Below are 25,366 nucleotides of genomic sequence, written 5' to 3'. Positions count from 1 at the left end.
ATGGTCGATGTCTTCAAACATCGACCTTAAAAAAAGACAAAAAAAAAAAAAAAAAAAAAAAAGAAAAAAAGTACCCTAACTGGTTTAAGCAGGGGGGGGCAAGCCTGCCTGCACCCCCCACTACTTAAATATACCAACTCCGAGACTGCACTACATTGCAGTAAACAGAAATCTCCCCTTACGCAGATTTCCGTTTACACGCATGAGGTTCTGAGTGTTCAATATTCTTGTGTCGACAATGTCAGATTCAACATTGTTGGCCTTCAAGAATATAATATAGACCCGTGCTGACTGGGTCATATATTTAGCTACTTGCTCTTGTTCCGCTTTTTATGTGGGGCAGACTTCTAGGTCACTGAGAGTTCATATTTCTGAGCATTTCAGTGACATTAGGAATAAAAGAATGTCTAGTTCACTATATAAACATACTATAACCCACATCACTGCTCAGTTTAAATTTATTATTGATAGGGTTACAGGCAATAGGATGTTTAAGATGGGCTGGCATACTCTTTTGAATAATAAAGAATCTAGTTGGATTATTAGGTTGGGGGGTTTGTTTAAACCCGGTTTAAATGAGCAAAATTGATTATCCAATGAGATGCTTGTTTCTTGATGTGACTATTTAACAATATGGAGCATTTTTCACTTTTGTTATTGCACTGAGGATGGCTTATTACTGCCGAAACCGGTCTACTTATTTTGTGCATTTATACACCAATTGCTGGAGCTGCCACAATAAATAGTTTATTTCACCTTTTGGTGCTGGACGTTTCTGTATTTCACTGTTTTGGCATGGTCTGTGCACATGCGGATCTCTCTGTGCGGAATTCTTTCCAGGAGAGACCAGAGGTGGCATTCATACTGAATACAGGAAATATGGCCATGGCACTGGGGAGATTAACCTACTCTTATCAATAACAGATATGGTTTAAAACAGGTAGTACCTCAGCTGCCTGTATATACTGAAGGAATAAAGAATTTTTTCTTTCATGTTCTGGGTTTAGGAAAGAAAATCCTGTGTTAGACAGTGGGGTTAAAGGAGCACTCGGTCACTACGTCTGATATAAATGTGGGGTTGGTCCTAAAACTGACTATCCTTATGAAAGACTAAAAAGGACTATCTGCACATGAACACCTGTAAATCAGGGATGTAGCCAGGATTTTCAAATCTCTGCTCATCTCCCAAACTGGTACCCCGAGTAAGCCATACCCCCATTGTCACCATGCTGCCCTTCTACCTCTATACATACTGTTGTCTAAGCATCAACCCCATCACAATGCTGCTGTCCCCCCACCATCAACAAATACATGTCAGGAAAACTAAAGTTGTGTACACTTACCATAAATGTAGATGTTCGAGTGTATTCACTGCTGCAGTCATCATATTTGGGTTATTTGCTTGCAGTAGCCCTCAGTCGGCCTGATTATCAAAGTCTTGGGTCCTGAATCAGTTTCTGTTTCATCTTCCATGACGTCAGGTAGTCAAGGGTATAAAGCATGCAGCCGATGCCATTACATTAGTTTTTCTTGCCCCAGATGTCAGGTGCCCCCCTAATGGGAAGCAGTTTATATATATATATATATATATATATATATATATATATATATATATATATATACATATATATATATACATATATATATATATACACATATACACATATACACACACACACACACAAGGTTACACTTCTAACAAAAGAGCAAACACACCAAAAAGCTTTAAGCATGAATACAGGTATAGCCAAAACCAAGACTGTAACAGTGAATACACTCGAACATCTACATTTATGGTAAGTGTACATAACTGTACTATGTTCTTCGTATTTCACTGTTGCATTCATCACATTTGGGTAGATTCCCAAAGCTAAAGATGGGAGGAGGAAATTAGATAGCATTAGGACCAGTTATAAGGCCCTGCAAGACTGCAGTGGCAAAGCCAGCTCTGGATTTAGAGAAAATTGGCAAATGGTAATGCTTGGTGAAGGTATGTACAGAACTCCAGGTAGCAGCTTCTAGGATGTCCCTGGTAGGGACACCACTGAGAAAGGCTGTAGAGGTAGATGCAGCCCTGGTTGAATGTGGTCTTATCCCCTGTGGGATAGGTTTTCCATGGTGGTTATAGCAGAAATGAATGCAATGGCCTATCCATTTAGAAATGGTTTGCTTTGAAATGGCCTTCCCCTCTGCCCCTGCAGCAAATGCCACCAGCAGCTGTTCAGATTTCCTGAGAGGTTTAGTCCTGTCCAAGTAAATGAAACTGCCAAACCTACCTCTGCTTTTAGAAGTTCTAGACAAGATTCATAATAAATCCTTTACAAACTGTCACAGTTGAGAGGGACGCCACATTCACCTGCAATTTTTAGCAATTTCCAAACAGCCATATATACAGAAAGATCGGCACCCATCCACCCTATATATCGTGGTAAATTCAGGAAGAAACCTCTTTGGTGAAATACTCTTACTAATAAGCTATATAACAAAAAAAAAAAAATCTCACTCTTCCTACCTCAAGACTACAGTGAAACATGCCATCAAGGAACTTCAGAGCACTACTAGAAAATGTAATGCAGAGTGCAAGCTTAAAGGAGTACCGCACCCACAGACTCAAAAAACATGTTTAAAACATCATGGCATGATGTTTCCTACACTTTAACAGCACTCTGGGATTATTTACAGGATTTTAAATATTTTTATATGTAATTCCAGACTCTGACCACCTGGATGCTGGCATATTAACGTGGTTTGGATAAATCAGGTTGCCATCCAGTATCCCAGAAATCATTGTTTGGCTCAAAAATGTTACATCATGCAGGCCTCCGTTTGCCTAAAGTTCCTGTCATTTCATAGATGTTGCATGCGTACAAAGTACTGAGTAAAATAGAACAGTGTAAGTAACATTCCCTGCTGCTGGATGACTACTTAAAACAGAAACAATGCAAATGCCACAGAACACACTCAAAGTGCTGTTTACTGCTGCCTTTTTTTCTAATTTAGTTTAAATGGCACTAATTTGTGAGACAATGAATTCCAGTCCATTTATTTCTCCCCTCCCCCATAACACTTAGCTTCCCTAGCTGTCAAAGTCCTAAGGGTAATTTGATCTGGTAATTCCATTGATTGTCAGATCTCAGCAGGGTGCTTGATTCATGTAATTTAATCTTTGCTCTAGCATTTCCTTTGTTAGAGGGGACATTTTTTGCTGCACTATAGCCATGGCCTTACTTGACTGCAATCACATCCAGTAAGGTCTTGCACCAAGGAGCTAAAGAATAAAACATTTATACTATTAACCAGTTTAGATCTTTATTAATTTAAGTGTTAAGGTATCACTTCATGCTTCCACCTTGTTAAAATTGAGATTTACATGTGCAAAGTGTGTTGGTATGCAGTGTTTGCCTTCATATGTTTTTACTCCACTGGCTGGTTTGCAAAAAAAACTTTTGCAGTGTCCCTGGATTTGTCTTTGTACATACAAACCACATTGCTATATTTTCCCCTTCCTTTTTCTTGTGTCCAGAAGTCACTTATAACAAAGTAAATTTTTATTGATTTTTTTTTTAAATAAAGGACATCAAGGTTAACTTACCTTGAATCAGATAATGGACGCCACTGCAAAGAATCACTGTTGAAATATTTGTGCATGGACAAAATCCCTTACTAAATCTATTTGCCAGCCTCCAGTTCAATTGGTGCTATGGCTTTAATATACTGGTGTGTTTGCTCATGCCTTCCAAATATCTCCACCATTACATACCAGTTTTGCAGTGTAGTAACCACCGACATGCCCATACACCTTTAGCCATCAATATGCAGCTACTCCTGTTCATGTGAGTATGTGAATTAATTTTCAGACTTAAGGTGTGGAAGCTGCACTGAATAATTCTAGGTGCTTGTTCAGGTTTCACATGGTGCTTGCTTAGAGCTACTCTCATGTTAAGCCACTATGAATATGTTGCACTGCCACCTCTGATACCAGGGTAATGTTTTAATCTTTCTATTCCTGCACTGCACACTAGCAGTATCTGGTGCAAATACAGCAGAGAAGTATGCAAGCAATACACCACCTAAGCATCATTTGCCGTTCAGAATGTACAAGTATGCATACCAAATTTCTGTGTTTCCAAACATCGGTGTTACTACACTACTACTGAATAAAATAAACAACACTCAGGCTGGGGGAAGGACAAGGGAGCCATGACATCACAGAATGGGTGGGTCTTATTATTTTAGTTAGAATCAGATGACGGCTGTGGTGATGTCACTTTGGGGGAGGGAATTGTTTAAAAAAAAAAAAAAAAAAAAAAAAAAAGTACCTGCACTGTCTGGCCTCGATGATGTCAGTAATTGGGCGACTCCAGCAAGCTTTATTCAAACGTGAGAGAATCATTTTGTAAGTGAAACCATCACAGTATGAGAAGGTAGGCTTCTGTTACAGAAGTAAGGGGAATTATAAAAATTGTAAATGCTTTATTGTTGTTGCTTTACAGAGGACAATGTAAATAGGGAGGAAAAGGGCCGTAAAGTTGAGGAATAAATTAGAGAAACCTGTTGTACTCCTTTAATGTTGCTACAAATTCCAAGTAAGATTGCAAATCTTTCTTTAGTTATGTCAGGAAATTACAGAATAATGTCCAATAATGTACCAAGCTCATCTATAACATTTCAATCCAAATGATACAGCCAATAATTTGGATATAAATTTAGTGTTAACTTCCCCAATCAACCCACATTACTGCCCCTACTATGCACGAAAAGTATTGGAATTGCAGGATAAATATCTTCACATCTGAAAGCACCAAAAGTTCTGTTTATGCAGAATGTTTTTTAATGCATTTAAAACTTGGCTGATACCCAGATACACATATACCATCATTCTAATTGTGTGGGCCTACAGACAAAAAGGACAGGCAAGTGAAAAATCAAATGTCAAAAAAAAAACAAGACAGGCTTTCTATTTTACAGTGCAATCTACAGTACAGACAAATTAAATGTTTATGCACATATAAACCAGTCAGCAATTATCAATAGTAGGTTATTACCAAGGTACTGCCTTGCGAATACAGACTGGTGCCAGTAGCAGTGTTGAGTGCTGCTCTATACTATACTCAGAGCTGGAAGACCGCATTTACCTCACTGCTGATTTAAAAGGAAGTATATTTAAAAAGTACAGTTGTGTACACTTACAATAAATGTAGATGTTCGAGTGTATTCACTGTTGCAGTCATCACATTTGGGTTATCTGCTTGCAGTAGCCCTCAGTCGGCCTGATTATCAAAGTCTTGGGTCCTGCATCGGTTGCTGTCTCATCTTTCATGACGTCAGGTAGTCAGGGGTATAAAGCATGCAGCCGACGCCATCATATCAGTTTTTTTTGCCCCAGACGTCAGGTGTCCCCATAATAGAAAGCAATTATATACAAGGTTACACCCCCAACAAAAAAGCAAATACACCAAAAAGCTTTAAGCATAGTAAACAAAAATAGAGGTATAGTCAATAGAAGTCAGGGGGCTGGAGGGAGGATAACCAGGACTGCAACAGTGAATACACTCGGACATCTACATTTATGGTAAGTGTACACAACTGTACTATGTTCTTCATGTTTCACTGTTGCAGTCATCACATTTGGGTAGATTCCCAAAGCTAAGGATGGGAGGAGGTAATTAGATAGCATAAGGACCAGCTATCAGGCCCTGCAAGACTGCAGTGGCAAAGCCAGCTCTGGATTTAGAAAAAACTGGCAAGTGGTAATGCTTGGTGAAGGTATGTACGGAACTCCAGGTAGCAGCTTCTAGGATGTCCCTGGTAGGGACACCTCTGAGAAAGGCTGTAGAGGTAGATGCAGCCCTGGTTGAATGTGGTCTTATCTCCTGTGGGGTAGGTTTTCCATTAGAAATGGTTTGCTTTGAAATGGCCTTCCCCTCTGCCCCTGCAGCAAATGCAACCAGCAGCTGTTTGGATTTCCTAAGAGGCTTAGTCCTGTCCAAGTAAAATCTAAGTTGTCTGTGCACGTCCAAGGAGTGTAGTATTCGTTCCCCTTTGTTCTGCTGATTAGAGACGAAGGTTGGCAAATGAATGGATTGATTAAAAGCCACACTGGATACCACCTTGGGCATGAAGGAGGGGTTGGTCCTGAGAGACACCCTATCAGCATGAAAGATGATGAAAGGCTCCACTGCCATGAGGGCCTGTAATTCAGACACCCTTCTTGCTGAAGTGATGGCTAGAAGGAAGGCTGTTTTACAAGAAAGGAATTTCAACTCTGCAGTTGCAGCTGGCTCAAAGGGAGGTAGAGTGAGCTTTTTCTGTACAAAGTTAAGGTCTCAGGCTGGAGTAGGGGCTATCCTGGGTGGTCTTATGTTTTTGGTCCATCTGAGGAATTGCTTCAGCAGTGGATGAGAGAAGACGGGTGGCTCTGTATTGTAATGAGCTGAAATGGCTGAGGCATGAATTTTGATAGAGGAAAAGGAAAAGCCCTTGTGAAGCATCTCAGTTAAGTATTGTAGAATATGGGGTAAATTGGGCGCTGCTGTACCCACCCCCTGAGTTTGGCTCCAGGAACAGAATATTTTCCATTTTTCAGCATAGGATTTTCTAGTACTAGGCCTGCTTGCCTCCAGAATGACATCCATCACTTGCTTACTGAGGGATGGTAACGGAGAGATCAGGTAATTAGCCAGGCTGCCAGGTTCAGGGTTTGAAGCTGTGGGATCAGAATCTGACCCTCCTACTGGGACAGCAGGGCAGGGGTCTGAGGCAGGTGCCATGGTGGCAGCAGTGACACACTGCGCAAGAGGGGGTAACAATGCTGGCATGGCCAGTCTGGTGCAATCAGTATTGTCCTTGGTTTGTCCTGCTTGATCTTTAGTAGTACCTTGGAGAGGAGAGGCAGAGGAGGAAAGGCATAAGATTTTTCCAGGTGAAGGACAGGGCATCCACATTCCAAACTTGTTTGTGGGGAGTCCTTGTGCAGAAGTTGTCCAATTGGTAGTTCTGGGGGGAGGCAAACAGGTCTGTCTCTGGGCACCCCCATTTGTTTCTCAACATGTTGAATATCTTTGGTTCCAGTTTCCACTCATGTGGGTCCATGAGATTTCTGCTTAGGTCTTCTGCCAGTGTATTCAGCTTTCCTTAATTGTGCCTGTAGGTGCACTTGGTAGCTCAAGGCTGTGTTCCACAGAGCCATGGCTAGTCTGCAGAGAGGGTATGAGTGAGTTCCCCCCTGCTTGTTTATGTACCACATAACAATGGTGTTGTCCGCCTTTACCAATAATTGTCCTGGAAGAATGTGGTCGTTGAAGGCTGTCAGAGCATTCTATACAGCTAACATTTCTTTCTGACTGATATGCAGGTGCATTTGATTTGGGTTCCATTTACCCTGAATGCACTGCCCTGCCTAGTGAGCCCCCCATGCATACTCTGATGCGTCTGTTAGGGTTTGGGCGGCAGGGGGTAGAGTGAATGGCAGTCCCTTGTTTTGGCGGCAGGCCTCTGCCCACCAAAGGAACTCTTATCTGTAGACAAGGTATGATAGGAATCATTGATTCTAGATCCTAAGAATGTTGACACCATAGGCTTTTTAGATACCATTGTAGTTTCCTCATATGCAGTCTTGCATATGGAATTAGTAGAATAGAAGAGGTCATGAACCCCAGGACTTGCAGTATTTTCCTTGCAGACAGCTGGGTCTTTGTGGCCAGTAGTCTGAAGTAGACTGTTAAATGAACTTGTTTCTCTGGCGTGAGGTAGACCATCTGGGAAGTTGTATTCAAGCTTTCTCCCAGCAATACAATTTGTTGGCAGGGTACAAGATGTGATTTTTTTTTTCGTTTATGGTGTACCCCAGAGATGTTAGCAATTTCTTTACAAATGCCAGATGATTTAATAGCATGTCCTGGTTTTCTGCCTGAATTAGACAATTGTCCAGGTATGGGTATATTTGAATATTTCTTTGCCTGCAAAATGCAATGACTGGAGCTAGGCACTTTGTGAATACCCTAAGCACAGTAGATAAACCAAAGGGCAGTGCAGAGAACTGATAGTGCATGTAGCCTGCTCTGAAGAGTAGGTATCTTCTGCAAGATTCCCTTACTGGGATGTGCAGGTAGGCTTCCTTTAAATTCAGTGTTGTCACCCAGGCATCTTTGCCTAGCATGGGAAGCAGCTGATGAAGAGTTAGCATCTTGAATTTTGGGATTACCAAAAATGTGTTTAAGATAGACAGGTCCAGGATAGGATGCCAGGAATTGTCTTTTCTGGGTACCAGGAAAAGTCTTGAGTAGAAACCTTGTGAGAGTCAGGTACCCTGTAATATCCATCAGGTTTTCTGGGAGCAGGAGGTAAGGAGTCAGGGGTCAGACTAGATTCCAAGAAGGCATCATCTACAATGTCCAGAAAGGACATCTGCAATAAACCTTCATCCATTTACACTACCAAATTCCCAGCCCATATAGTTAGCGTTCCATAAGATATCTCCTGACCTCGTCAATTTTAAATATTCCAAATCCCAATGCCCAAAATTGTTACAATCTAAATCTACAAAAAGCACGAGAATTCTGAACAAAAACATGACTTGACTAGTCCATACACACACATTGCAATGTGACCAAATAAACATAAATACTTTGTCTACATACCTTCAAGGAAATGGTAAGGTGAACAAACAAATCAAGCAGGAGAACAAAAAAAAAAAAAAAAAAAAAAAAAAAACAGAAATGTCATGGCATGCACTGAGCAAATCAGTCCATCAGCAGGCCCAGAAACACAAACACTGATTAGAAGAAAAGAAAAGACAAAAAAGGCCACTCCTGAGCCCTTTAGTTCCAATATATGGTCTGACTGTGGCACAGACACACAAATACAGAATAGCCAGCAGAAGTACTACCATACTTCTCCACTTCGTATTAAGTAATGCAAAAATATATGCCACTTTAAAAATTGTACTATTCATTAATGCACTACTAAGCTTTATTTCAATAATCACTGTGAGATCATCAGTCTACAGTCGGTACATAAAACCAGATATGCCAAGGTATTACTGAAGTAGAAGGAACTGCAGTACATCAATAATCATACGTTCTGTTGTGAAAGCATTACCTGTCAGTGGTAGTTATCAGTATTTACTTCTAGAGTATTTCACTGCACATCGCTTATGGCATCTCATTACACAAACTTATGCAGTTCTTCATTCATATCAGGGAAGAAACCATAAAGTTAAGTAACATCAAGAAGTAATTCTCAGAATCCATTCATTGCACTGATAAATGAAAAAATGTAAAATTACATAACAGGAACTTCTGATTAAATGAGAAATGTTTTACTTCGGTTACTAAATAAAACTCAATCTATTCCGAAGAGGGGATCTTGAGTTCACACCTGAAAGTTATTTTGGACTCCATCTCTTTTACCACTGTGGTTAGCATTTCATAGCCAATAAAATAAGGAAGGTGAGTTCTTCATAAAGAATAGGAGGGTATAAAATCCAAACCAAACAAATCCCAAATGGTAAAAATGTCAGTTGCGCCAGAGTTGGAGGACTTTCACACACTGTGAGGACAGGCTCAGCAATACTTATAACCCTCAACTTAACTTTAATTTCTTCTCTAGGCTTAGATCGACCATGTTCCAAAATGCTTAGCAGCTTTATGACCTTTTAACCTTATGGAAAGAGAAAGGATGAGCTGCACAAAAGCAAACTGAAGAACTCAGTGCAGCTGGGCATGAATCCCTAAGCTACATCTCCAGCTCGTTGACTATTCATATACAAGATAATTCCTTAAAGCCTTGCACCTTTGACACCTGGTTGCACAATTAAGTTCTAGTCATATTTTCATATATTAATACTACAGTCAAAACAGATAAGGAAGCATATGTGCCTGTCAGGTAGTAATATTTGCTTGTTGCAGTCCATGCCTCTCAACCACTTAGCCCAAGAATTCTATACAAAGCCAAAAATAATGGGGCGTGGCCCATAAATCAGGGACAAATTTTAAATACTGCACTTAAAAACTGATAAGAGTTGTTAAAATAACAGCTTTTGCATTAGCATGCATTTTCTGAAGGATATAAAGTCTGTAACTCAAATGTTGGTTATTATTTAGTAACTTAAATCCTAAACGAACTGCCAGAAAGCCACAAATTTTATTGAGGAACAGATCAAAAATATGAGGAAAAAATCTGCACATTCTACATTTACCTAAGGTGCAAATTGTCACAACCAGTTAGGCCTTTCAACAAGCAGGGTTAAACTTCCTTGCAGTATACATCAGTAAAAGCAAGAAAAATGAAAATTATGTACTTAACATAATGACATATCCTTTCATTCCAGTTCATCTGAGATGTATGGGTCATCAAGCCACTGCTTGGATCTGCCCAAGCACAGGGAGTGTTCCAGCTTCAAAAACCCATACAGAATTATTCCTTCCTATAATCCCTGTCTCCCTTTATCTACCTCAGATCTTGTTTGCTACCTTTGTGAAAGCAGTGCAATCTTGAATGCAGATAAAGTACAGTTTTGTACCTACCATAAATGTAGATGTTCGAGTGCTAATACAGCTGCAGTCATAACAGATGGGTTCTCCTGCTGTCAGGCGGGTCCTCAGTCGGCCGAATTCCAAAGTCTAGGTCCGGCATCGGTTGTCGTCGCTTCTTCCCTGACGTCAGTGCGACAGGGGTATAAAGGAACCAGACGACGCCATTTTCTTCAGTTTTTCTTGCCCCGGATGTCAGGTGCCCACAGAAAGAAGGCAATACATAAATTTGTGTAATAATGCAGTGCAATATAAACAAAATAACAGTAGTTGCAAGCAAATACATCATAAATGAATACCCCAATCAGGTTGTATGAGGATGTGTTAGCCTATAGGCCTGTCCCAAGAGGGGAAGGGAGGGAGGGAAACCTGGACTGCAGCTGTATTAGAACTCGAACATCTACATTTATGGTAGATACAAAACTGTACTATGTTCATCGTGCATACAGCTGCAGTCATAACAGATGGGTAGAATCCCAAAGCTAAAAAAAGGGGTGGTAGGCACTAGGTGGAACTAGGAGGAGCCAAAATGCCCTGCAAGACTGCAGTGGCAAAGCCTGCTCTAGATTTGGAGTATAATGGTAGGTTGTAGTGCTTGGAGAAGGTATGCACAGAACTCCAAGTGGCTGCTTCCAAAATATCCTTGGTAGGAACTCCTCTGAGGAAGGCTGTAGAGGTAGCTGTGGCCCTGGTGGAATGAGTTCTAATGCCTGTAGGTACAGTTTTGCCATGAAAGGAATAGCAAAAGCGTATGCAGTGGGCTATCCATTTTGAGATTGTCTGTTTGGAAATTGGCTTTCCTTGAGCTCCCACCGCATAGGCCACAAAGAGCTGTTCTGATTTTCTGAAAGGCTTTGTTCTGTCCAAATAATAACGCAGTTGTCTGTGGATGTCCAAGGAATGTAGTAATCTCTCCCCTTTGTTTTGAGGATTAGGATAAAAAGTAGGTAAATGTATGGCCTGATTTAAAGCTACCCTGGATACCACTTTAGGCATAAAGGACGGGTTGATTCGTAAGGAAACTCTGTCCTGATGGAAGATGATAAAAGGCTGGCTAGCCATGAGAGCCTGTAGTTCTGAAACTCTGCGAGCTGAGGTGATAGCCAGAAGGAAAGCTGTTTTCCAGGACAAATATTGCAAATCTGATGAGGCAGCTGGCTCAAAGGGAGGCAAGGTCAGTTTTTCCAGAATTAAATTAGGATCCCAAGCAGGTATTGGTCATTTCCTTGGAGGTCTTAGATTCTTAGCCCCTCTGATGGAGGAGAAAGAAAGTCCACTGCTTAGCAGTTCAGCCAAATATTGTAGTATTTGAGGTAAATTCAGTTTTCCAGGATCCTGGCCCCTTTTCTCATTCCAGACACAAAAACGTTTCCATTTTGCGGAGTAAGCTTTTCTAGTTGATGGCCTTCTGGCCTCCAAAATGACATCCTGCACCTCCTTGGAGAGTAGGGCCTATTGTGATGCTAAGGAATCTTCCATGCGGCTAGATTGAGTGTTTTTAGCTGGCTGTGAAGAGTTTTGAAGCTGTGCGGAGTCAGAAGAAGAGGCATTAGAGGTAGGGTCCATGGTGGGGAATGAGTCAGGCTCCTCAAGAGTGGGTACCAGTGCTGCCTTGGCCAGTCCGGAGCAATGAGAATCATCTTTGGTCTGTCTGCTCTGGTTTTCAACAGAACTTTGGACAACAGAGGAAGAGGTGGGAAGGCATAAACTGTCCAACTGAAAGAGAGAGCGTCCACTCTCCAGGCCTTTGGATGGAAGATCCTTGAGCAGAATTTTGTCAATTGATGATTTTTGTGGGAGGCAAAGAGATCTATGTCTGGCCTTCCCCATTCTTGGATTATTTCTGTAAAAACTTTTGGATACAATTTCCATTCGTGTGGATCTGTCATATTCCTGCTTAGGTTGTCTGCCAGCGTGTTTTCCTTGCCTGGCAAGTACTGTGCTTGTAGTTCCATTTGTAAGTCCATGGCCATGTTCCAAAGTGACATGGCCAGTCTGCATAGGGGGTAAGAATGTGTTCCTCCCTGTTTGTTTATGTACCACATAACTATGGTGTTGTCCATTCTTATCAATAGTTGCCTGGTTGTAGAAGGTCCTTGAAAGCTATAATAGCATTTATTACTGCTAGCATTTCTTTTTGATTGATGTGAAGGTGCTTTTCTTTTTGGGACCATTTGCCCTGAATGCACCGATCTGTCATGTGCGCCCCCAGGCGTAGTCCGAGGCGTCTGTTGTGATGACTTGATTTGCTTGAGGCTTGCTGAATGGAAGATCTGTGTTTGTTTGACATGCTTGAGCCCACCACAGAAATTCCTTTTGCAGACATGGAATTAGTGGTATTATTGTTTCCAAACTGTGGCTGTGTTGAGACCATATGTTTTTCAGGTACCATTGTAGTTTCCTCATATGCAGCTTTGCACATGGGATTAGTAAGATGCAAGATGCCATGAATCCCCGAGCCTGCAGGATTTTCCTTGCAGTCAGCCTGGTGCAATTTGCTAGTGTTCTGAAGTATTGAATTAGTTGCCCCTGCTTCTCTGGCGTGAGGTAGGCCATCTGGGTGTTTGTGTCCAAATTGGCACCCAGGAAAATTATCTTCCGAGATGGTATTAGCCTTGATTTCTTTTTGTTGACTGTGTATCCCAGAGAGTTCAACAACATTATTACATAAGCCAGATGTTTCAGAAGAATGTGCTTGCTGTCCGCTTGGATCAGGCAGTCGTCCAAACAGGGGTATATTTGTATCCCTTGAAGTCTGCAGTAGGCAATTACTGATGCCAGGCATTTCGTGAATACTCTGGGCGCAGTAGATAAGCCAAAGGGCAATGCAGAGAATTGATAATGGGTTGAACCTGCAAGAAATCTGAGGTACCTTCTGCAATTTTGTCTGATTGGGACATGCAGGTATACCTCCTTGAGGTCCAATGTTACCAGCCAAGACTCCTTGCCCAGCATGGGAAGAAGTTGCTGTAGAGTGAGCATCTTGAATTTTGGTACAAGTAGAAATGTGTTTAGGACGGATAGGTCCAAAATAGGTCTCCAATCTTTTCCCTTCCTTGGCACCAGAAATAGCCTGGAATAAAAACCTTGACCTTGTTCGTGCGTAGGTACCTCTTGAATAGCTTTCATGTTTATGAGATCTGTAATTTGCTTTTGTGCCTCTGCCCTTTGATTATGTGGCAGGTTTGGCATGCCTCTCATTTTTGGAAGGGTGTGAAAATGGAATTTGTAGCCTCTGTTTATAATGTCCAGGATTCATTTGTCCTTTGTGACAATATGCCAATTTTTTTGAAAATAATGCCAGCTTTCCTCCTAAGGGGGCTGCCATTTGAGACTTGGTTGGCATGCAAAGGGGAAAGTCATTGGGCTTGCTTTCTGAAAGATTGCGAGTTATCCTCACCACCTCTCTGTGTAGGAGCTTGCCATTGTCTGCCTCTAAACGATCCTTGGGATTGTCCTCTGCCTCTCGGGCGCCTGTATCTGCCTCTTTGGGGTCTGTCCGTGGCAGGAAAGGACCAGTTTTTGGAAGGCCAAATTCTACTAAAACGTGGGGGTTGTACCTGTAGAAATTCTTTCACAATTTGCATTGATTTAGCCTTTTCCTCCATTTTCCTTAACACTCCTCAGCATTAGCACCAAATAGTACATCCTTTTGAAGAGGGGCGTCTAGTAATTTTGCTTTGACATGATCAGGCAAGGCTTGTTCCTTGAGCCAGGCATGCCTACGTATGACTGATCCTGTAACAGCAGCTCTACATGAGGCCTCTAGAGCATCAAAACCACATTGTAAGGTATGCTTACCCACTTGCTCTGCACTACGCATCAAATCCTGCAACTCCTTCAAGTCTGGTTGTTCAGGTTGTAACATTTTACTTTTCAATTGTGATAACAAAAACTGTTGGTATTTTAGCATATGAAACTGACAGTTTAAGGCCCTCATGGATAAGGTAGCCGAGGTATATACCTTTTTTCCACACCTTTCTAAGGATCTGGAGTCTCTCTCGGAAGGTAGTGGATTTTTAGCAATGGAGGCCTTAACTCCCTTGGGGCCCTGCGAGATGGTTTCTGGGTCAGCAGCATGGCTTTTGTATAGAAATTGGTGTGAGTCAGGAACCCTGTAGTACCTATCAAACTTAACTGGGGCTGGAGGTAGAGAGTCCGGGTTAAGGCAAGCCTCCGAGTAAACATCATCTAGGATGTCCAAGACAGGAGGTATAGCCAGAGGCCTGTGCTGAGGTAGCAAGAGAAATTCCCTGAGCCTTTTCTTGGAATCTGAATAATCTTGGCCTTCCCAGTGGAAGTGTTCCCTTAAGGTATGCAAAGTTTCCCCAAATGAGTAATCCTCTGGGGGGGGGGGACAGACAGAAGGGATGGACTCCTCCGCATCAGAGTCTTCAAAAGGGGAGTAAGAATGTTCCTGATCATCAGAATGCTCTGAAATAATGGAGCCCTGATCAGAGGAGGGGGAATGTTCCTCCACTCTGGGCCTTTTGTCTGGTGGGGTCTGAGAACCTCTGATAAGAGTAATTAAATCCTCAGCCATTTTAAGCATCTGTTTCTTAGGCATGGGGCCTGGAGGTGGGCCCTGTGTAGCTGGTCTCTTAGAGTGCATGGTTGCTTTAGACTTTGTGAAAGCCTTGATGGAGAAAGAAGAGGAAGGTCTGAAGACACCTTGAGTGGAGGTGGACCTGTCCACATTCTGAGTTTCTACGCCAAGAGTGGCTTCAGTATCTGTAGTCGGGGTGTGGGCCGAGGAGCCTGCGACCTCGGGCACAGGAGACACCGTCAAAGAAGTGTCGTCGGTAATCAGGGGCTGCGTAGGCGCCTTGCTGAGAACCGGACCACGTGTAGTCGGCTTTGGCGTGGTGCCGGTAGAGGCCGCGGACCTCGTGTGTCGGTCCTTGTCTTTGCGTTTTTTAGACAAAACCGGAGTCGGAGTATCCGATGACATAGTATAGTTAAATGCTTTTCCAAAATAATGCTGGGCGAACTCCGCCCGACGCTTAATAGTGCGTTTGTTGAATGTAGCACAAATGCGACAGACCGAGACGTCGTGGTCTGGGCCTAAACAAGGTATACAGAGGGAATGGAAATCCTTATGCGGTATTTGCTTCCCACAAGAAATACAATTATTAACTTTGTCTGACACCGGTCTGAGGCAAGAAAAGTTTCCCCAATGGGGTACTTGGCTTTTAAGAAGACTTCAGTTTCCAAATTTTTGTAATCTCAGGAGCTGGCCGACCAGCACTTGCGAACTGCTTCTGCTTCGGGCACCGCGCGGCAAGAAAGACTGGAGAAAATGGCGTCGGCTGGTTCCTTTATACCCCTGTCGCACTGACAGCAGGGAAGAAGTGACGACAACCGAAGCCAGACCTAGACTTTGGAATTCGGCCGACCGAGGACCCGCCTGACGGCAGGAGAACCCATCTGTTATGACTGCAGCTGTATGCACGATGAACATGTGCTCCACCTCACCTTTAACCTTTAAAAAGCTCTCTCTCCTCTTCTTGTCAGATTTGCTCTTCCTTTGGCCCAAAGCACTGGAGGACTGGTGCAATAAGCTTTTAATCAAGCTTTTAATCAAGGGACTCCTGCCAGATCCAGGGGTCCAAAAGCTGAAGAAGACAGAAAACAAACAAATGCTAAGGATTTGGATTTGAAGAAAAGGTCAGCTAAAACTTCGCCTCCAATTTCAGCTGTTAAACTCCCAAGATTCGAGAAAGATATGGCATGTACATGTACTTCCACCTATACTCCACCCCCCCCCCCCCCAGATCCAGAACTGCATCAAACCATTAGGGTTCAGAAACGTGGAATGCCTTCCTTCATTGGCTGGGCCAATGTTATCCTTCAGGTCTTAAAGAAATACCTCCAATGCAGACCCTGATTTCCTTATGCAAAAATTTCTCAAGACCCAGACTGAAATGGGGGTCATTCCATCCCTTCAGTTTCAAAGGCAGTTGGTTTCATACAACTCACCGCTATCCAGGCTCCCTCACTCATCCAAATTTTAGCTGAGATTTCTTTGGAACCATCATACCTAACCAGATATCCAGTGTCCCAGAGACCGATGTACCATGTTTCATCTGCTATGCGATCTTTGCATCCCACACATTTGACTCCACCATGGTCAGATCTGTCAGAGTCTCAGATCCACGGGGTCAAGGTCAATATCTTCCAGCCCACTGTCCATGCAGAGACCCTCAGTACTATTGGTGACAGGGATGTTGGTCTTCAACTCCTTGGCTCCAATCCCTTCACTGGAGCTGGCTTCCTTCACGGTTTCACACTTCCCTCCACAGGTTTCCTCTGTCTCTTCCAAAGAAAGATGGAACCATCTGCAGGAACAGGTTTGTCAGATCCACTGGAGTTGGTTTCAAATTACAAGTGTTGTGGAGGATCATATCTCCCAAGACCATATGTACACAGGCTCAACTAGTCCTGGTTCTTCCCTTGAACCCTTTAAGTCTTGGCTTGTTCTGATCTGGTATCCATGGATCAGAGTTGTTCTGTTAACATCAAATTACCTACCCAAGTGCAGTGGCAACCCTGTGCCAATTCAGCAGACTCCTCACCCAAACCCCCAAAGAAGAGTGTGTGCAAAAGGAAACGCACTAACTTCCCCTCAGAGTCACCAAGATCAGATACTGGCTCAGGGGCTAGAGAGGGACTTTCCACAGTACCTCCCACCCTCCACAAGAAACTTCTTTTGGCAACTTCCTGGACTTGATGCAAAAGACGGCATCCTGACCTCCAGAACCTCCTTAGTGGATGACAAGGTACTATCTGAAGTGTACAGAATAAAGCCATCTATGTCTTGGCTGGTTCCCCAGGTGGACAAGGTAATTGAGCTGGCAGTCAAGAGATCATGGCAGTACAATCCCCAGGAAACCAGAAATCTTTACACCTTCAGAAGGATAAGGCATTTTGGTCACCCCACCACCAGCATACTCCAGCAGCCACTAAAGGTGAGTTGTCTGAAGACTCCTCTTCTATCCATCCCCCTAATAAGAAATCGAGAATGATGGACAGGTTTGGGAAGAGAGTGTACGCTTCGGGCATATTCATTCTTCATCCCCTGAATTACACCACTTGTGTGAATACATTCCAGAGAGATCAGATACACAGTATAAAGAAGATACATTATTTTTACATACTTCTTGAGCAAGAGAATAACTGTTAGCCTTCTCTCATTTGTATTCATTTTAATTTTCTGAGTCAAAATAATGTAGATGCCTAAGAAAGCACAACTTAAAATAAATCTTACTATCAGCATCTTTTCACGGTGGAAAGAAATGATGAGGAAATGTTTAGCACAGTTGGCAAAATCCTTCACCTTAGCACTAAAAAGATACTCCCGATCTAAGGAAAATAATCCTGAATCTCTGGGTGCTACAGTATTCCAAGTGTACATTAGAAATAATAACTAGCTGAACAGTGATTTCATGTTATTAAAAGTTCCGACACTGCTCATACCAGAGTGAACAAGACCCATTTTAATACTTGACAGATACTTTGTCCTCTCAAAAATACCATTAGTTCTGAAATATGCATGCATTTAACACATATATGCCCGAGATGTCATAAGTGGTTTGTACACTATCTTATACAATCACAACCCATTACACTCCAGGGACACAATAATGAAAATTCTCCATAAGGAAAGGCAAAACATCCAACAGTGAAAAGAAGGTAGCCAAACAAAGTGAATAGTAACTGTTACTAAAATTTTGAACTATAGGCACAGTTATCAAATGTATGATAAAAAAGTACGTCCTCTTGTTAAAAACTACCAGATCTTACTGTAGTTGCAAGACAGGAATAACAATATGTATATGTAGTCCAGTATTATATCAGCATAATGCAATCAAAACTCCAAGTAACGCTCCAAAAAAGAAGAGTTAAAAAAATAGAGCTGAGCTTAGAACAGAAACAAATTCTAACAACACTTCATGTCATTGCCCTGCATTAACATACAGATACTACTTCACTTTGTAGGTGGAAAAAACTGACTGAAAAGCAGACCGGAAAATGACCAACATACTACTCATGAAAGGAAAACGATGATGAACAACTAGCAGGTTTAAAGCATCAAGAATAAAGTACAGTTGTGTACACTTACCATAAATGTGTATTCACTGTTGCAGTCATTACACTTGGGTTATTCCTGCTGGCAGGCTACCCTCAGTCGGCCTGAATTCCAAAGTCTAGGTCCGGCGTCGGTTGCTGTCGCCTCTTCCCTGACGTCAGTGCGCCAGGGGTATAAAAGATGCAGCTGACGCCATTTTCTTTAGTTTTTCTTGCCCCAGATGTCAGGTGCCCCCAAAAGGGAAGGCTAAAAATATGCCAATCAAACATGCATGCACCAAAATATGTTATACCTTCATCTACAAGCAAATACACCACATAGGTTGTACAGACTAGAGAAGTGCAGCTAAGTTCCAGCAAAAAGAGATGGGGGATGGTGGGTGGGTAACCTGGACTGCAACAGTGAATACACTCGAACATCTACATTTATGGTAAGTGTACACAACTGTACTATGTTCTTCGTGTTTCACTGTTGCAGTCATTACACTTGGGTTGAATCTCAAAGCTATGGTTGGGAGGCTGGAGCTAAATAGCATTAGGAGCGGCTATGAGGCCCTGCAGAACTGCAGTGGCAAAGCCTGCCCTGGATTTAGAGTAGAGTGGTAAATGATAGTGCTTTGTAAAGGTGTGCACTGAACTCCAGGTAGCAGCTTCTAAACTGTCTTTGGTTGGTACTCCCCTGAGGAAGGCTGCTGAAGTGGCTGCTGCTCTGGTAGAATGTGGCCTAATGCCCTTAGGCACTGGCTTGCCATGTTGTGAATAGCAGAAACGAATGCAGTGGCCTATCCACTTTAAAATAGTCTGCTTTGAGATGGCCTTTCCTTGTGATCCTGCAGCATATGCCACTAGTAGTTGCTCAGTATTTCTGAAAGCTTTGGTTCTGTTCAAGTAGAAGCATAGCTGTCTGTGTATGTCCAAAGAATGCAGAATTGGGTTTGGATAAAAAGTAGGCAGATGAATAGTTTGGTTAAGGGCCACACTGGACACTACCTTAGGCATAAATGTTGGGTTTGTCCTCAGAGAAACCCTGTCTGGATAGAAAATGATAAAAGGTTCCACAGCCATGAGTGCCTGTAGCTCTGAGACTCATCTTGCAGAGGTTATTGCTAGGAGCAGAGCTATTTTCCAAGATAAAAACTTTATGTCAGCTGTAGTGGCTGGCTCAAAAGGAGGCAGAGTGAGTTTTTCCAAAACATAATTGAGGTCCCATGCAGGTATTGGTGATCGCCTTGGAGGCCTTAAGTTTTTGGCTCCTCTGAGGTATTGCCTTAAAGGATGAGAAAAGATTGGTGGCTCTGCATTGTAATGAGCCGAAATGGCAGAGGCATGAATTTTAATTGATGAAAAGGATAGGCCTTTGTCCAGCATCTCAGTTAGGTATTGCAAAATCTGAGGAATATTTGGTACTGCTGTGTCAATTCCTTGTGCCTGGCTCAAGGCACAGAATCCCTTCCATTTTCCAGCATAAGATTTTCTAGTACTAGGCCTCCTAGCCTCCAAAATGACATCCATCACCGCTTTAGTGAGATGTGTGTTTTGTATGACTACATTATCCGCCATGCTGCCAGAATTAAGGTCTTGAGCTGGCTGTGCAGGATCAGATTGTTTTGTTGGGACAGTAGGTGAGGTATTTGAAGTAAGATCCAGGCTGGGCATTGAGACAAGTTCCTTAGGACTGAATACCAGTACTGGCAGGGCCAGTCTGGGGCAATCAGTATCAATTTTGTCTTCTCTTGTTTGACTTTTAGGAGTATCTTGGGGAGGAGAGGCAGTGGAGGAAAGGCATATACTGTTAAGTTTTTCCAGCTGAAAGATAGGGCATCCACTTTCCATGCTTGTCTGTGATAAGTCCTTGTGCAGAATCTCTTTAGTTGGCAGTTCTGAGGAGAGGCAAATAGGTATATGTCAGGGCATCCCCATTTCCTTGTTATCATGTTGAAGACTTGTGGATCCAATTTCCACTCGTGGGGATCCATGAAGTTTCTGCTTAGTTCGTCTGCCAGAGTATTTATCTTTCCTGGCAGGAATTGTGCCTGCAGATGTACTTGGTAAGTCAATGCTGTGTCCCACAAAGTCATGGCTAGTCTGCAGAGGGGGTAAGAATGAGTGCCTCCCTGCTTGTTTATATACCACATGACCATGGTATTGTCTGTCTTTATCAGTAGTTGTCCCGGATGAAGTAGGTCCTTGAGGGCTGTCAGGGCATTCTGAACAGCTAGCATCTCTTTTTGATGTATATGTAGATGCATTTGGTTGGCAGACCATGTGACTTGAATACATCTTCCTGCCATGTGTGCCCCCCAGGCATAATCTGATGCATCCGTTGTCAATGTCTGCCTGCCTGGGGGTAAGGTGAATGGCTGTCCCTTGTTCTGGTGACAGGCCTTCGCCCACCATCAAAACTGCTGTTGCAGGCAGGGAATGAGGGTAATTATTGTTTCCAGGCTGTGGCAATGTTGAGTCCAAACACTTTTTAGATACCATTGAAGTTTCCTCATATGCAGTCTTGCATATGGAATTAGTAGAATGCAAGATGCCATGAAGCCCAAAGCCTGCAGAATTTTTCTTGCAGATAACTGGGCCTTTGTTGCCAACAATTTGGAATAGGTAGTCAGTTGCCTTTGTTTGTTTGGTGTGAGATAACCCATCTGGGCAGTTGTATTTAAGCTTGCACCCAGGAATATTATCTCTTGAGAGGGTACTAGTTTTGATTTCTGTTCATTGACTGTGTACCCTAGGCATAGTAGTAATCTTTTTACAAACGCCAGATGCTGTAGTAGAATGTTCTTGTTCTCTGCTTGTATGAGGCAGTTGTCCAAGTAAGGATATATTTGTATTCCTCTTTGTCTGCAGAATGCAATTACTGGTGCCAGGCAATTTTGAAGACCCGGGGCACAGTAAATAAGCCAAAGGGCAGTGCAGAGAATTGGTAGTGCATTGAGCCAGCTTTGAATCTGAGGTATCTTCTGCATGTTTGTCTGATTGGGACATGCAGGTATGCCTCTTTTAGGTCTAAAGTCACAAGCCAAGCCTTCTTGCCCAGCATGGGCAGAAGCTGCTGTAAGGTCAACATTTTGAATTTTGGTATATCCAGTTATGTGTTTAGAATAGATAGGTCCAGTATTGGTCTCCAGGCCTTGTACTTTCTGGGTACCAAGAACAGTCTTGAATAAAATCCTTGTCCCTGCTCTTGTTCTGGTACTTGTTGAATGTCCCTCATGTCCATGAGGGATGAGACTTGTTTTTGTGCCTCTGCCCATTGTTTTTTGGTAGGTCTGGCCAACCGTTTGCCCTTGGCAGGGTATGAAAGTGAAACTTGTAGCCCCGTGACACTATGTCTAAGACCCATTTGTCCTGAGTTATTATGTGCCAATTTTGAGAAAAAAGTGCTAGTTTTCCCCCTAAAGGTGCTGCCAGAAGATAAGTGCTTGGCGCAGTCAGGGAGAAGTCATTGGGACTGTTTCCTGTAAGGCTGTGATTTGTCTTCTCCACTTTTGGAGGTAGAAGCACCCCATTGTTTAGACCTGTATGAACCTTGGGGCTGGGATCTGCCTCTTGGGCGTCTGTATCTGCCCCCTTTGTGGTCTGTCTGACACTGGAAAGGACCAGTTCTTTGTAGGCCAGTGTCTGCTAAATTTTGGAGGTTGTACCTGTAAGAAATCCTTGACTGTTTGCATAGATTTAGCTTTGTCCTCCATTTTCTTTAACACCTCTTCTGCTTTAACACCAAACAATGCATCATGCTGTAATGGAGCAGCTAATAATTTTGCTTTAACAAGATCTAGTAAATTTTGTTCCTTTAACCAAGCATGCCTCCTAATGACAGAACCCGTGACAGAGGCCCTGCAGGAGGCCTCCAAAGAATCAAAACCACATTGCAAAGTATGCTTTCCAACTTGCTCAGCTGCATGCAATAAATCCTGCATTTCTTTGTTTTCTGCACCTTCAGAATTTATCAACATTTTCTGTTTAAGCAGTGACATAATATATTGCTGATATTTGAGCAAATGAAACTGACAATTTAAAGCCCTTATAGCCAAGGTAGCAGAGGTGTAAATCTTTTTCCCCATCTGTCTAATGCCCTAGAATCCCTGTCAGAGGGGGTAGGGTTTTTTGCAGTGGATGCCTTGACCCCTTTGTGACCCTGAGAAATAGTTTCTGGGTCAGCAGCAGGGTTTTTGAAAAGGAATTTATGAGTCAGGTACCCTGTAATACCTGTCCGGCGTAACAGGAGCTGGAAGTAAGGAGTCAGGGGTCGGACTGGACTCTGAAAATACATCATCTACAATGTCTAACACAGGCGGAATAGCTAGGGGCCTGTGTTGTGGGAGTAAAAGGAAGTCCCTGAGCCTTTTCTTAGATTCAGAATAATCTTGACTCTCCCAGTGGAAATGTTCCCTCTTGGTATGCAAGGTTTCCCCAAAAGAGTTATCCTCAGGAAGAGAGGCTGAAGGGATAGATTCTTCAGCATCACAATCCTCATAGGGAGGAAGAGACTATTCCTGATCAGAAGAGGAATCTGAAGAAATGGAAACCTGATCTGAAGATTCATATTCTGTCTCTTGCCTAGGCCTCTTATCAGGAGGGGGATGGGAACCCCTGATCAAAGTAATTAAGTCTTCGGCCATTTTGAGCATCTGTTTTTTGGGCATGGAGGCCTGACCATGAGGCTGTTGTGCTTGTTTCTTTGTCTTTAAAGATGCTTTAATCTTTGCCTTTGTAGCTGGAGTCGCTTTAATGTACAATTGAATAGGTCTGAAAACACCCTCAGAAGCCAAAGCCTGCTCAGCGGCTCCGGACCCATCCGAGGGAATAGTTTCCGAAGGTCCAATACCTTTGAGCTTCCAGCGGCCTAGGCGACTCCATGTGGGAGTCTATAGTGGCCTGCGGTTCCAAAGTAGCGGGCGTCAGGGGGCTCCTAACGCGCCTTACTGAGAGCCGGTGACTGGCTTAGAAGAAGCCTCGTCGTCGGTTTTAGACTTCGGATGCCTGTCCTTTTCTTTGCGTTTCTTGTGAATTGCGGTAGTCAGTTGGCTATTCGACTGCATCGTGTAATTAAATCTTCTGCCAAAATAGTGAAATGCAAAATCGTACTAGCGCTTTACAGTGCGCTGGTTAAATCTAGCACAAAACTGACAACAAGCAACGTCGTGGTCAGGGCCTAGGCAAGGAATACAGTAAGAATGAAAATCCTTATGAGGTATTTGCTTCCCACAAGAAATACAATTATTAACTTTTTCTGATATCGGTCTGGAGCAAGAAAAAAGTTTTCCCCAACGGGGTACTTAGCTTTTAATGAAGACTTCAGATCTGAAATTCGAACACGAAAATCTCAGGAGTCGGCCGACCGGCACTTGCGAACTGCTTCTGCTTTGGGCACCGCGCGGCAAGAAAGACTGAAGAAAATGGCGTCGGCTGCATCTTTTATACCCCTGGTGCACTGACATCAGGGAAGAGGTGACAGCAACTGACGCCGGACCTAGACTTTGGAATTCAGGCCGACTGAGGGTAGCCTGCCAGCAGGATAACCCAACTGTAATGACTGCAACAGTGAAACACAGAGAACATCGAAGGGTGTCACAACATCACTCGTATACTGATGTAAATCAACCAGTATTAGAGGCACACTAGCATAGACAGTAGCTGTATCACTGCAGGGTAATGTTCAACTGTAGAAAAAATCACAAAGGACAAATGCTGCACAAGTAGCAATCTGCTTTCCACTCAATTTTAATGCTGCAAGAGTCCACAAAGAAACACGTTATGACATGAAGGCAGATGTAACTGTACCCATACAACACAGAAAGTGAATCACCACAACACAGGTAATTTTTCAGTAAGGTATTTCATTGCACAGCACTGGGTGAAGATGCCACACACTGACATTTGCATATGTTTCTGTTTTTTCCTGTAAAACAATTACATGCCTAATAAGCCCACAGATATATGCCTGAAATACAACAGACTACAATTTTTCACAGAATACTTTGTAATGCTCTCATGCATCCTAAAAATCAGTTTACCACCATACATCTTATTTGCAATCAACTTCACTCATAAAAGTTCTACCCCAAAAGACAGCAATAATTAAAGTTACCTGTAATCAAAGTTTTTGTCTTTTCCATCTAGGAAACACTGATGCATTCTACTGACAAATTCCTCCCTCAACATTGTTTTTTCTTCTTCATTTGGGATCCACTCCTCTGGCTCTGTATCGGGTACAGCATCTTCAAAAAGAAAAAAAAAAGTGTTTTCCCCCCAACAGTCTCTTCTAAGTGAAAGTAGCATGCAAATTCTAACGATTACCTAGTTAATGAAACCCGAAAGTTACCTTTTTATGCCCACGTGCAGCCGCAGATTCACATTTCTTCACAAATGTAACTATCAGAAAGTAGTTGTGTACACTTACCATAAATGTAGTTGTTAGAGTGTATTCACTGTTGCAGTCATCAAACTTGGGTTTATCTGCCTGCAGGTAGCCCTCAGTCGGCTCGAATATCAGAGACTTAGCATTTCTGCATCGGTTGCTGTCGCTCCAGGACTGACGTCAGGTCATCATGGGTATAAAAACAGGCAGCCAATGCCATTACATCAGTTTTTCTTGCCCCAAATGTCAGGATCCCCCCCTAAAGGGAGCGAAGGAATAGTGGGAAAATCACCACCAGTAAAAAGTAAATACCAATATCAGTACCCCTGTAAGGGGTGAGTAATTGACAGAGAGAGGAGAGAGAGAAAAGGGGGCTGGA

The 25,366-nt window shown here is 42.8% G+C and overlaps 1 protein-coding gene across 3 annotated transcripts in view; it reads right to left on the bottom strand.

Moving 5' to 3' along the window:
- Positions 1-25,366, bottom strand: part of CCDC97 (coiled-coil domain containing 97) — a 745,255-nt gene that overhangs the window by 124,213 nt on the left and 595,676 nt on the right. For all 3 annotated transcript variants that reach the window (XM_044077722.1, XM_044077637.1, XM_044077557.1), the window contains one exon: positions 24,718-24,847. In XM_044077722.1, the coding sequence (XP_043933657.1) occupies positions 24,718-24,847 (130 nt within the window). The remainder of the gene's footprint in view (positions 1-24,717; positions 24,848-25,366) is intronic.

This window comes from Protopterus annectens, chromosome 1.part0, assembly GCF_019279795.1.
Source record: "Protopterus annectens isolate FY-2018-M chromosome 1.part0, PAN1.0, whole genome shotgun sequence".
NCBI lineage: Eukaryota > Metazoa > Chordata > Ceratodontiformes > Protopteridae > Protopterus > Protopterus annectens.
The sequence above is the reverse complement of the archived record's forward strand: the minus strand, read 5'-3'. Positions and strand labels throughout refer to the sequence as shown.